We start from the raw sequence: 14,508 nt of genomic DNA, 5'->3' as shown, positions 1-14,508 counted from the left end.
ACCACCACAGTAGGGGCTGAAGTGACAGAAGAAGAAAACAGGGGCCCTTTTCTCTCTTTCCCCACACATTGGCTCGGTCCCTTTCACCGGGAACCCTCAAATCTTCTGGGCACAGGGTTCAACCCCCACAGCCTGAGGTGCTTTGTGACCGGGATTCTGCCCACACCTCAGCTTCGAGTCCTCTGGTGCTGGGCACACCTCCAGGGCCGGGGGCAGCCCCAGCGAGGACATTACTGCTAGGACCTCCACCACCACCACCTCAGGCGTGTTTTAAAACGAAGACGTGCTTTAAAACGGAGGCGGCGAGGGCACAGCTCCCTCACGGGGTGGGCGCCACCGCCCTCAGCTTTCCCGCCTGCGCCGCGCAGATGGCGTAAAGTACGGAAAGATCCCCACGCCGGCAGCGTGGGCAGCCACCGCCCGGCGGGCAGGAGCAGGAGGAGGAGCAGGAGCAGCAGGAGGCGGCCCGGCCCCACCACATGGCGGGCGGCCCCGCCCCGCCCCGCGCCCCCCTGTGCCTGTGACCGCCCGGGCCGCGCCGCTCGCCGCCTCAGCCGCTCCGCGATGCCGCTCTTCAGCGTGCCCAAGGAGGTGGCCGTGGGGACGGCCATGCTGGGGGTCGCCTTCGCCACGGGGCTGCTGGCAGGTAAGCGGCGACCCCGCCGCCAGCCGCGGGCAGGAGGCGGCCGCGCCCCAGCGGCTGCCGGGGAGCAGGGCGCCTTCAGGGCGGACCGGGGCTGGGTTGGGCGTTATGCTGTTGATCTGGCGGGGAAAAGGAGCCGCGGACGCCAAAGCCGGGATCAGGTTTGTATGTGAGCCTTCGGGGTTATGCCTGCAGAGGCAGCTTCCAGCGCTGCCCCCGAACCCGAACCCGGAACGGAGCTGCGCTGGGACCCGGGGCTGGGGGCGAGCCCCCTGCCTAAAGGGCACCACCAGCCGCTGGCATCGGCACTGCGAGGAGCCCAGGGTAAGGGCAGGCAAAGGCAGCAGCGCTGCTGCACAACCGCCCCGGGCGGCCGCAGGCCTCCTGCAGCCGTGAGTGGTGGTGCAGTTAAGTGCCCTGCAAGAATACAGCACGCAAACCTTCACCTCAGCTAGGGAACATCACGCCACCCCAGCCTTTCACTTTCAGTTTCGGCAGGCTTTTGCTATACAGTTCAGAGGTAGAAAAAAAATAATATATATGTATAGTCCACTGAGCAGTCCGGCTACCTTGTATCATCATTATTCACTGGCTCTTTCAGAGCAAAGAGCCCTCTTAGTAGTATTTGATTCACTAAAAGGTACTTTAAGCAGCTTATAACTTATTTTTATGTATTTTATTTATTTAAGCAGCCCGTATTTGAGAATTGCAAAGTTTCATCAGCGGAGCTTAAAGCTGTCCCTTATTTTTTGCAGGTAAAAAATACCCATCCTTAGTTTTTGGGATACCCAGGTCACCCAGAAGTGTTATTGGAAAGAGCAGTCCTCTGTGGCAGTACATACTGGATCACTCTGTGAGGGAACACCCAATTCTAAAGAAGCTGCGACTGGTCAGTACTTTATCTCCCACCCTACATTTTCTGTTCACTTACTGTTCCACTAGGCCCTTTTGGCATCATCCATGTCTGGTCCCAAATTGCTAGACTTCTGATTATATTGCTTATGTTCCCTATATTCTTTTATATTGCTTATATTCCTTCCTCCATCTTACTTGCACATACAAATTTATAGGTACACAGAATTAATAAGCCCTTAGGAAGCACTACAGGCAGCCTCAGAAGTATAGCTTTCTGTTCCTCACAGAGATACCCAACAACCCAACCTCTTAAGATTGGTCTTTCAGTTTTATAATCCCAGACATTGCAGCAGAGACCAAAATCCTGCTTCCTGATAAAGAAAGACCCTTGCTCCACCTAAGTAGAAAACAACCTTAAATCCTCTTCCTTCCCTACTCTTTGTACTCTCTAGGATTTCCAATCCTTAGAGATCATTCTATATACATATTTATACTGGTGCAGAAGAAATCCTGGTCATATACTTCCTACACAAAAGAAGCAAATGCAAAGATGTCCAGTGTTTTAAATTCTAAAACATATGCAAGAGAAATGGTTTTGAGCTGGTAGCACCCAGAGTTTTCAGTGTTCAGGTCTCCCCAATGAGTATTTAATAGTATTGGCATACACATTAAGCACATCTCGTATCTTAGAAGAGTGGTGTCTGTAAACCTGCTGTAGTGTTGGAGCTCAGAACAGCCCTCCTGGCTCAGGACTGGCTCTTAGCAAATGAGACAAACTACTCCTGTATAAAAGCAATTAAATGTTAAACAGTGGAGCTGTTCGGTTGGATTGGGCCCCAGTGGAGGACAGGAAAGGGGAGGGCTGTCCTCTTCATTGAACTGCAGTGGCATAGCCCTGCTTCCCCTGCTGCTGTTCCTCAGTGCCTGAGGCCCTCACACCCTGCCACCTCTAGCTAGGTGCTATGTAGCCAGAATCAGGGGGTCTGACCTTTGGCAGCAGACTTTGACCTGAGAGTTTAAAAAAAAACAAACAAACAACACAATACCACGTGCTACATGTCGTGGAGGTATAAGGGCATAAATACAAAAGCTGTCATTAAGAAAAACCACACTTCTGTTTATACAAATGTACAGAAATAAAGGACTTTCACAATCAAGATTCCCTTAAGGTTCTTCATCCATTACAACTTTACTGCTCAGTTTGGTACAGCCACCGGGTAACTTCAGATCACACCATTGCTTTGCATGATTAGCAACTGCTTATGACTTCACCCCTTCCCACCTCAGTTACTGTTAAATACAAAACAAATTTCCCTCTCATACACGGAGCACGAAGCCATCTAGAATAAGAAAGGTAAGAGCATCTGTTTTTTCCTGGGGTTTCTCTGCCTTAGGACATAATTATGGAAGCTTTGGCTTTTGTTCTTGTTCTTAGTATTGTTGTTATTGTTTTGTTGTGTGATTTCTTCTCTTCAGATCACTGCAGAACATCCCTGGGGTAGAATGATGGTGTCCTGTGACCAGGCTCAGCTTATGGCAAATTTGGTCAAACTCATTAAAGCCAAGAAAGTTATAGAAATAGGTAAGATCATCACTTCATCTTCTCTGTAGGTAAATAAATCTCTTGGCTATGCTTCTCCAAATCCAGCCATGTTTATGTAAGGTAAGATTTCTCAGTATAGTAAAGTACTGCATCTCTGTCTCAGCAATCACGTGGGTAAACTACAGTGTGATAGTATCAATAATTTTAGCATAAGCAGGGATGTCTCATCAACTCAGAAGCAACCTGAAAAATTAGGACCAATAGATCACTTGGGTCTGTAAAATTAACCAGCAATTGCAGGGCAGGGTGTATTCCTTCCTTTCTGTATAGGTTTCTTGCCAAAAGGAATTAGTTTGCTGCACAGGCCCTGAATCCAATCTACTTTCTTTGACATGCCTATGTGAGGAGGATGTCCCAAAGCCAGACTGATGCTGAGCAGCCAGGAATGTGTTCCCATCATCTTTATCTTTGGCCCCTCTTACGATGCCCTGGTATTTTGCTCCTGGACAGATCCAGTCCTTTTAGCTCAGGATTTAGCTCTGCTTTTAAGTGATTGTTTTCTTGAGGTGCAGGACCAGACCCTGCCCTCTGTGTCCTGGAGAATTTTAGGAAAAAAAAAAAATACACACACAGACAACTTGAATCTTTGTTACAAGATTGATTAAGGAGGAGGAAAAAAATATCTTCGCAACCCCTGTAACATCGGAATAAAATAGAAAGCCTTTTGAGTCCATTAACAAATTGTCATCTTTGACCCTTCTGGGTTCCTGTTTGTTTTATTTTTATTCTAATTTTTATTATTATTGGTTTTATTATCATTCTAGAAGGGACCTCTCTAGTTCACTATTTATCAGTTTTTCAAAACACAGTTAATTGTTCATGACTTCTACAATTTCCCTAGGTGTTTTAACAGGATATAATACCTTGAATATGGCACTTGTCCTGCCAGATAATGGAAGAGTTGTTGCCTGTGACATAAATGAGGACTATGCCAAAATCGGAAAACCACTGTGGAAGGAGGTAAGGAGCATCTTCTCAGTTAGGTGGTTAGGACAGCTGCATTTGCTTGTTATTACTGCTCGATAATTTTGGTATCTTAGACCTGCACATTCACACACAAGCATTCCTATCATTAGGGCAGGAGTTGCAACAGCTTAATTTGAGAAGACAAATAATTGCTGACTGGATCCTAGAAACAACGGTAAAAAAAAAAAAAAAAAAATCTGTTGACTAGTCACTCATTGAGTGCAAACTGCAAACAGGTTACTTATTGACGACTTGGATCACTTCTATGCTCTTTTTCCACTCTAGGCAGGAGTAGACCATAAGATTGACCTACGGATAAAGCCAGCTATTCAAACACTTGGTAAGTAACTTAAAATATATTTTTTTCTCCCTTAGAAGCCAAAAGATGAATATAATGCTGATGAAATCCAGGAAATACACTGTCAGATCTGATCCCCTTGGTAACAGTGAAACAAATTTTCTTATCTAAAGAGGTCTTAAAAATAAATTTATAAGCACAGAGCTTTAAAAAGTTCAGTTTTCTTATGTGCTAACAGAAAGGTGAAAATGCTCATCCTGTGGAGTGGGCTGTGCTGGTCACTCACCTGTCCTGTCTATTGCCTTACTTAATCTATGAAGTACTATTGTCAGCTCTTTCTGGGAAAGCAGATTAAAACAGATTAATTAGACAAAGCCCAATTTTTCTTTTCCAGAGTCCTTTGTAAGCAAGTATTTCTTTGTTGTAGAGAGGAAGAGCTTTCCAAAAGGGTTAAGGTGCAGGGAAAAAAAAAAAAAGATACAGAAGCCAATATGAAACGTAGGGTATAACAGTTAATTTTGGCTCAGAGAAGTTCAGATTCAGAATGCAGCAAAACCTTGTAAGGGCATCAGAAAAGCAATGTCTTCTCTGTAAAGAAAAGAAGCAATATGGAGCAGAGAGGATATTCATAAATATTCTAAAATGCAAGAAATTTGTTAGGAATGGAGGTAGTATTGGAAGAATATAGGTTTCCAGCAGAGGTATTTGAGGGATCCACGTAGATCCATCCTTCCTTTCTACAGAGGATGCACTGTCCTTAAAGACTGATGGACAGCTCTGTCTAGGCAATGCTTCAGATGAAGAAAAATCCTCAGTTGACAGAGGATAAGGGTGGGTGAGAGCAGATAGCAGAGATTCTTAGGAAGACAGCAGTCAGCCCCTTTCCAACTGGCAGCCTGGAGTTCCCAGTCAAGAAAGCAATACACAAAACCTTAAATGCCATTTGCCCAGAGAAAAAATACTTAATGCCATAATTTGCTGTACTGAAGATTTTTGACAGCGTTTGTTCAAACTCTGTCAAACCCTATGACATAGGGAACCACCCTACCTGCATCATGGCACTTGGTCATCAACTAGAGATTAGCATTTAGAACCAGCTCATAAACATGAGGGAAAAAAACATAATCCACTTAATACAGTTTTTAATCAGCTCAAAACATAGTTGAAGGTTTTGAGTGCGTCGTTTCAAACTGCTTGACTTGTTCTTGCTACACCAGTCAGCAACCCCAGCTGTATTCTGCAGGTTTTTAGAACTACCCCATGAACTTCTTCCACATTGGAAAAATTCAGTAACTGAGTGTTTTATGACATACATTGTATCCAGATTGGTTTCTCTGCGTTAAGCTTTTCTAGTAATTAGCTGTAGAGGAACAGGCTGCCCAGTCAAAGCACCAAAACTGTTATTTATTGAGAATTTTGACACAGCTAGTTGACTTTCTTCTTCTACACAGCATTAGCGAGTCTATAATGACTCACTCTGTTGCCCATCTAGATGAGCTGTTGGCTGGTGGAGAAGCAGAAACCTTTGACTTCGCTTTCATTGATGCAGATAAAGAAAGCTACAATGAGTACTACGAAAAATGTTTGCGCCTCATAAAGAAAGGGGGAATAATAGCTATTGATAATGTAAGTACTGCTGGCTGTAGTGGTAGTAGCACAGGGAGTTACTGCTTTGCTTCTAGGAAAGAAAAAATAAAGTCACAGTGGGATTCTAATAACTTGATTTCTGACCGGCAACTCTGTTGCTAATTGCAACATCTTTGTTTCGTATCATACAAAGGAGGCTTTAAAATTCAGCGTAAATTACCAAAGTAAGCTTTATGGAACAATATAGCACTAATAACACTAATATGGGCAAGAAACCCTATATAAGAAGTAATATGTTAAATTTATGTTTCTACATAAACAGCCTGAGATGAGAGGCTTATCATATCTTTTCTAGTTCATTACAGAGGATGTTCTGTCTTAATCTGCTCTGTCTTGTAGCATTTTCTACTATATATAGTATTTGTGCAAGATCTAGGGTAGTATTTGTAATCAGTAGCTACTAATATTTTATTCATTAATGACTTTTACTTGTAACAAAGAACAATGTTACATTTTAGGTACATTCAGGGTTACAGTGGCAGCTGAATAGGGGCTTTTAAAAATACATCTTTGTTGCAAGTTCTCTGTTTTGGCTTCTAACCTGCGATAGAAGTACAATTAGCCAATTTTGTGGACTCCCAATCCTGCTTCATTATGAGAGCTCCATGTTGGGAACCACTAGGAATCTGAAACACAGTACAATTCCAATTTCTAGAAAACAGGCATTATCTTTTCCCAAGCTTCTTTTGTGGTCCAAGGAACAAGGAACTTACTGGAACAAATCAGGTGCATGACACGGCTTTTCTCAATAGGTCCTTTGGAGTGGAAAGGTGCTAAAACCAAGAAAGGATGACTTGACAGCACAGAGCATGCACCGCCTCAATGAGAAGCTTTTCAGAGATGCGCGAGTCAATATCAGCATGCTCCCAATGGGGGACGGATTGACATTAGCATTCAAGTTGTAACTGGAGGAAGCCTAGCACATGGGAAAGTGCAAGCATCAAATCACCAAGAAAAACGTAGGTAGAACACTATCAAAAATCATTATTTAACCTATACCTCCACTGGATTTCGTAGCCTGGGAAAGTAGACTTTAGAAGCAGCAGGACCCTAAGGGCAGCTAAATTGATGACAGAAATTTACTTGGAGATCTACTGTGGCATCTTATTGACATAAACAAGATTAATAAAATTAATTATAATAAAGGAAGAAAACATACAAGAGGTTGTCCTTTTAAAACAGGTCTTAAAAAAAATCTCCCTGTACATGACTGAGTTCCAACTGTGTTTGTAGAAAGACTTCTTGCTGTCCTAAAAGAGGCTACTGAGTCCAAGGAGGGGAAAAAGCTTGGGTGCACAGGGAATAAAAATAGGGAAATATTAAGTAATTGGCACAAGATCTTGTAAAGAGGGGGAGTTGTCACTTCTCACAAATACACTGGAGGACACTGTTTAATTGGACAACCCCACAAACAAGAATATATTTTGGTGACCTGTGACAAGACTAAGTAAAAATTACAGTCCTTCTCTAGAAGGCTATTTTGTATTATCTTGACATGAATGTATTCACTAGGGATCATGAAGCACCAAGTACGTTGGTCTTCATCCCCTTGAAATAAATGGGTAACTGAAACTTTTTGTTTGAATGCAGAAAAAAATAACATATTGCTGGCATTCTGCAGGACTTGGAGACTGAGTTCTCTGCAGTGTCAGACAGCAGGTGATTATAGCTGCGCTCACTACCTTATTCTCAGTAGCAGAACAATCCATCCTATTGTTCTGCTAGGAACAGGAAAAGAAGCAGAGTTTAATGTTAAAAGCCATACTAGAAGATTTATTTTTCAAGAAATATACGTGGCATCAAGGAGATAACTAGCTTTCTCAAGCCGGCAATTGAAAGTTGCTGGTAATCCTTGAAGGGTACTAAACTGAGAAGCCTTAAGTATATGCCATCTGAAAAGTCCCTTTAAAAGCACGTTGAAGGACAAACAGGATTTCCAGTACCGATCGCTCCCTAAATCGTGTGTGTGCAAGGACTGTTTTTTGTTTTGTTTTTTTTTTAAACCTAGGTAAGACTGCAGGTAAATTTATTTTTTTTGAAGTCAGAATGAGGAAGAGCAGATCAGCAAGAAGAGAACCAAAAGAATTCTTTCTCCTTCTTCCCTTCTTCAAAAGCAGCGACTTACAGAGTGCTCATTTCCTAGAAAGTTGCTTGCAAGCACGGAACATTAGTTGCAAGTCCATATAAGGAAAATGATGATTGTTTAAGGATGCTATACAGCTGTTAACTGGCTATTCAAGTAATTACTACAAGCACAGATTACGTTCCATAGACAGCACGTAAAACAATGCTTTTTCACATCCTAATAAAGTATTTTGCTATAGTATTCTTCATGCTTAGTGAACTTAATTTGATGCTGTCATTCATTACTCATTTCATCCTGCTGTGTTCTATGAAACTTTTGATCAAGACACAGTACCTGAAAGAGCTCACCTTACCTGGGAACAATAAAAGAGACTTAAGTGGGGGAAGCATATTCTGTTCAAGTTCGAGAAGGAGAATCTACCTGATGACTTGCTTCCATGCTGAATTACCAATGCTAACTAGTTTTTAGGGCTTTCAGTATCAGCCTTGGATTCTTAGTTTAGAGAAAACCCAATTAAACACAAAACCTAAATTAGCATTTTACAGGCAAAAGCTCCACTGACTACTGGTTTGGGAGGTACAGTTGACGCACTGAAGTATCATACGCATATTGAAAAAAGGTAACTTGACATTTGTTGGCCTCTTATAGGGAGGAGGCCAACATTTGCTTAAGTAATGCACTCAAAGCACTGGGATACAAAGGTTTCAAACGTCAAAATAATTGTTGGAGCTGGCTACGTGGTTTGTATTTGTGAAATTTTCACTGGGTGGCTGGAGTTCTGGTAAGGGGCAGATGTTCAGGGTACAGGTGTTAATCTGTCTCATGGCAATATGTTGCAATGGGAGAATTATGAGAAAAGGAAGCATTACCTGGTGGTGTCAGAGTGGAGCTGTGACTGAGAAGATCTGAGTTCTATTTCTGTCACTTCCAGTTTAAACCCTGATTCGGCACAGCATGTCAGGATGTGCTTAAGTACTTAACTGAATTGAGGGCTGGCTGCTGTGAAGTAAAATCCATGCCTGGGAAGAGGCCAGTACAAGGTGTATATGGTGCATAAAAGAGATTTTAAATAGGACATAAAGCTTGCCCAATTTATTTTTTAGGGTACAGTTTTACCCGGAGAGCTTCCAACCTGTGTGTCTCAGTGTTCTTATCTGCATAAAAGAAGTAACACTTCACTCAAGTCTTAATGACTGCAATAGCTCTCAGATGGAGTGGCTAAAGAATATACAAGGTCATTGTGTTTTCATGCAAAACTCCTGGCCATGTTCCGCATACAGTTTTACTTTTTAAGTAGATAACAAAATCAGGCAGGGTAACAAGCAGTACTGGACACCAACAGGATAAATACTCTCCATGTTTTGGCCCCAAAAGGCTGCGTGACGTGACACTCCTCTTCTGCTTTTGAGAAAGCTCAGTTTTCCTAGACTAGCTGCAAGATCATCCATGCCATTATTAGTTTCGGTGATAATTATAGGGGTGATTACCTGAAGCCCAATTGGTATTCAGAGCCTTAGATGAGAAAAAAACCTTCCTGATGGAGCTTCCAAACCAAATTAGCAGCTGCCAGGCTCCTACTCTGCAGTGGCCCAAAGCCCCTCCAATTTCACTGAATTACTGGTAAGTGAAGGCTCTGCCCTAGCAAATAGGATGGAAACAAGTATATCTATTCACACCTTCCCCATTGAAGTAGTTCAACATTATTAACATTTGTTAGAGATTATAGCATTGTTTATAACATCTACAGCGTCAAGAAAATAAAACCAAGCTGGATATTCTCGTCACCACGCAATGGGAGGGAGAAAAGGGATACCTAATTTTACAAAGAAGGTATGTTTTTAAAGAGAACATCTCTACTGAAAAGAAGGATCCTCTTCCCAGACACTGGTCACAAGCATTTCACAAAGTCAGGGATGTGCCAGGCAGTGAGGGTTTCACTGGCAACCCACTGAAATTGCAGATGCACCTAATAATAGATTTTTTTTTCCACACAAGAACATTCAAATACAAGACAATTCTGCTTTACTCATACCAGTATGAAGGCAAAGTGAAATGGGTTAAAGCTTACTAGAGACCACTAAGTAACGTGAAGACAGCAAGCATCTGGTTACTATTTCATCATTTTTGGATGCTGATTAGCGGAAGCCAAACCACAACAACACACAAATAACAGCATATACAAAATAAGCACAGAGCATTCAAGGGTGCTGGTTTCTTGTACAGGAGACCAGGTTTGGTTACTGAGAGATCATCTAACAAGGACAATGAGACAGAAAGTGAAGTGAGATTTCAAACTTTATGGTGTCATTCTCTACATCTACTGTAAGGCAGATCTGCAAGCTGGTAAAAACACATGCCTTGGTCTACAAGTACTATTATGGCCTTTCTCAAGCCTGTTGAAGTCAAGATTGATCACAGACTTCATAGCTGTTTTGCTAGTCATTCCCAAGTTGCAAGAATCTTCTCTGTAAAGCTGATGCACAAAAAACAGCAAGCACCATGAGGATTTTTGGAAGAAAAAAAAATCAAATAACGATTTAGCAAAATTCAAAAACAGTTACGATCATTGTTTGTTACTCCATGAACTTCTGCTCCTTGGACAGTGGGAACCTGTCCCCATGACCTATGCTAGCAGAAGACACTAGTTTTGCTTAGAGGGCTCTATCAAGCGCCTGAGGCTCTATCTGCATACAGTGGGCTAGCACATTGCCTCTGCTTTGGATTCTGCTTCATTTTAAATATGCAGAGTATGGTGGAGGCATTTAATCAAACCTGTCTCCATCCTGATCACGTAATTACCATTAGAAAGAATAGCAATGTGTCCCCAAACTATAGATTGATGAGCCATCTGTAAGCTGAAACAAAGAGCAGAAGGAAGCTTAATTGAATCAAATATTTAGAATACATTACACTTCATTTTGTAGTTACTCAGAAGCTGGCCTTCTCTTCAGGCTCCTGCCCCACGCGTCTGGAATTCATCACCACTAACTGCATTTAATCCTTCAACCTTACTATAAAGTGACTGCTGATAATATATAATTATGGTTTAATTCAAGTGGTGAATCAGCCTTGGAGAATTTGTGGGGACAATGGGAATTTAGGCTTTCATTAGGTGGCAAGAGTGGACCATACGATAATGCCTCACAAGTCTTTGTCTCTAACAGCAAGATAGCGTATGAAAGCTTACGGATCTTCTTCTGACACACAGATATCACACCTGCCTGAGCTATTGCTCACAGTAGAGCCTCCTCATTTCCCATCCAAAGAGCGGAGCTGGCCCAGCAGTAGTCCAGCCCTCCCACCCAGATGTTCATGCAACACTGGCATCTCCTCCAGTTGTGAGGCTTGGCTCCAGGGTGGCCAACACAAGTGATAAACATATATTTGGGACATGCTCAGAAGCAAATGGGACTGAAGAACAGTATATTAAAAAAGAAATCCCCACTCACCACCCCCAATAACTCCCAGAATCACAGAATTGTCTAGTTTGGAAGAGACCTCCAAGATCACTGAGTCCAACCTCTGACCTAACACTAACAAGCCCTCCACTAAACCATATCCCTAAGCTCTACATCTAAACATCTTTTAAAGATCTCCAGGAATGGTGACTCCACCACTTCCCTGGGCAGCCCGTTCCAATGCCTCACAACCCTTTCAGCAAAGGAGTTCTTTCTAACATCCAGCCTAAACCTCCCCAGCACAACTTCAGCCCATTCCCCCTTCGTCCTATCACCAGGCATGTGGGAGAATAGACCAACCCCCACATCTCTACAGACTCCTTTAAGGTACCTACACTCCCAAACCATCATGAGAATGAGAGAACGTAACAGTAGCTGCTGGTCAGGTATCTCAGCCCTTGCTCCTCAGATGTTATGTTAGAAGTGATGGTGTGGTATTTGGATAGATCCTGGGGAAAGGAACAGAAGACTCTTGCCGAGTGTACTTTGCATTTCCACTAGCTCACTAAACGAGCAGTCAACTCTCACTCAGCACTGCTGCCACACCCACTTAGCACTAGCCCTGCCTGATAAAACCAAAGGGAAAGCAGCAAGAGCTTGGAGTTATGTACAGCTTGGAACACACTCAGGACTCAAAGGTGCTCAGATCAAGAGAGAGTACAGTCCCTCCTTCCAAGGACAAACACAGCAGTTCCTGAACTCTTTAGGCTTGCTTCTGCACGTTCAACACTGCAGCTTTTGATCCTGTTGGGACATGCAGTGGATGAAGTGAGGAACATTGCTCGTCTGTCACATCACAGCAGGCCTAAAGGAGAGCTGGACTGATGGGTGTAGCCCAAGTTAGAGGCATTTGTTCGAACCTCTGCTATTGCCACCTCCTTTATTTAACAAGCTGATGCAGTGTTTTTAACCTGTTTGAGTCTAGCCACGTTACACATGGACAGCGCTTTCTGTAAACTGCTGCTTCTTGAAGACAGTTCGCATGCTTCTTGTGATAAAGCCTTTAAGATACAGGGAAGAAACATGACTGTAAGCCTCATCCAAGTCCCCTCCTTTCAAGCATGAGCAGCTCCCCAGTCCCCTCAGAAACTCCACAGCTGGGACCAGAGCACAGCACATCACAGGCACCACAACCGTGGTGATGCTCAGCTCACCACAGCGGCAGATGCCACCCCACCCCTTGCAGCTGGACCATGGCCATGCTGAGAAGTTCCAGCTGTCCTCCCATACAAGGGACATGCCAATGTGTTCAGATAACCTATGAGTTCCCCACACACAAAAGACTTGGACCGATTACCAGGCGGTTTGCATCACATTTGATTTTACTGCTTATTTCATTTGCACTTCAGCAGCTCCACTATCTTCTGCTTCCCAGAATCAACATGCGGAAAACCAAAGATGCAACCAGCAGGTCTTTGTGGGGACCTGGGTTTCTGACCAGATCCCAGGCAAGAAGTACTGGGCAGCGAGCAACCGAGCCTGTTGCTGCACGCTCTGCCCAGTGGTTTGCACCGGGATGAAGGGCTCTGCCTGTGGATAAAGCATTACCCCTGCCTAAGTCTAATCACACACAAATTGGCCTCATGCATTTGCAGCTACTCGTGGTTTCTAAGTCACCTAGTTTATAACAATAATTTTAAAGGCAATGTTTTTGAAAAAGGAAATGAACAAGCATAAAACCTGTAAAAAGGGGAAATTAATGTGGGATTTCAGACATGTTATTTATCTTCCTTTCTGCCTCTGTGCAATACTGTAGGGATAAGCACATAACTAGCTGCTTTAATATTTATTCCTATTATAGGAAAAGTAAACATTGCTGATAAGTCACTGCTTTCCAGGATTAGATTTCATATTTTAGAGACTGCTTTAAATTAATGCAAAAGCAAACATTATCTTTTCTTCTTATTCATATATTTCCCTAATGAGTTCCAAGCAAATTGTGCCTACTTATATTTTATGATTTTAAATAATTAAAACATTTTATGGAGGCAACTAAAATTCTCCCCAGAGTTAGCAGAAAGATTATTGATTGAACAGATCTCAAGCTACAAGGAAAAAATTATTATTTAGTTTAAAGGCTGATAATTTTATTCCTACTCAACCTACTGAATAAACGAGGACTGTGCATTTTTACAGCAGCCTTTTGAGTTATGCTGGGGTAGGGACATGGGGTTTGTTGGTAAACTGAAAGCAGTAACTTTCTGACACTGTGAAATTAGGTTTGCAGGAGAGTTAATGATTGTTGCTGCTGTCACAAGTAAATGCAATGCCCAGCTACTGTGTACACGCACAACACCAGTGTTAGTTTTAACACGCTTTTTTCTCTTTCTATTTTGAGGAAGCAAACATTAGGACTTAACTTCTAAAGGCTCACAAGACATGTATCTCTTTGGACTAAACTCAGCGATTAAAAAAAAAAAAAAAAAAAAAAAAAAAAGGGAGATCAAAATTTAGGAGTATACAAATAGACTGATCCAAGACAGTGGTTTCCTTCTTTGTTTAAAAAAAAAAAAGGCGTTATTGTTTACCCTGCAGGTCCTGCCATTTTCTCTCCAACAGGTAAACTCACACAGGCTGTGCCTCACAGCACTCAATGCTTACTTCATTTCTGTACAACGTGTGTATTTGTGAGCTGCCTACTACAAGCAGGCATCACTGGTGCCTGACATAGGTGAAAACCTGAAGGCAGGAGGAGTGCTCAGCTGCAATCAGAGGACCTGGAAAGCTTCATCAGGAAGCAATAGATGCCCTTGACTCCATGCTGAGCCATGAGGGCAAGAAGGGGGCATCAAGACCTTCCTGCTGCTCTGCATGCAGGGATCTGTCTGCCTCCAGCCCCACACAGAAGGTGGGAAAAGTGCCGTCACCCACAGCTTCCACCCATCTCTTCAGCCCCAGGGCACACCAGCAGGACACTGCTATACTGTTTCAGCAGGGTCACCTTTGACGTCC

At 42.9% G+C, this 14,508-nt stretch overlaps 1 protein-coding gene across 3 annotated transcripts; it reads left to right on the top strand.

Annotated features, from left to right (window-relative positions):
- The first annotated feature begins 496 nt into the window (after positions 1–496).
- COMTD1 (catechol-O-methyltransferase domain containing 1) lies at positions 497–8,332 on the top strand. 3 transcript variants are annotated; one of them, XR_014317860.1, is made up of 8 exons: positions 497–646; positions 1,399–1,532; positions 2,975–3,080; positions 3,943–4,061; positions 4,353–4,407; positions 5,858–5,991; positions 6,765–6,971; positions 8,021–8,332. XR_014317860.1 is itself a non-coding variant. In XM_082764287.1 (7 exons), exons 1-7 carry the CDS (start codon positions 565–567, stop codon positions 6,915–6,917), a joined length of 783 nt encoding a protein of 260 aa, XP_082620413.1. In that variant the 5' UTR covers positions 497–564; the 3' UTR covers positions 6,918–8,332. The 3 variants fall into 3 exon arrangements, 1 of the variants encoding a protein (XP_082620413.1); XR_014317861.1 differs by having other exon boundaries at positions 6,765–6,975; XM_082764287.1 differs by having other exon boundaries at positions 6,765–8,332.
- The last annotated feature ends 6,176 nt before the right edge of the window (positions 8,333–14,508 follow it).

This window comes from Aythya marila, assembly GCF_965140915.1.
Source record: "Aythya marila genome assembly, chromosome: 7".
NCBI classification, from domain to species: domain Eukaryota; kingdom Metazoa; phylum Chordata; class Aves; order Anseriformes; family Anatidae; genus Aythya; species Aythya marila.
This window is presented reverse-complemented; position numbering and strand designations above follow the sequence as displayed.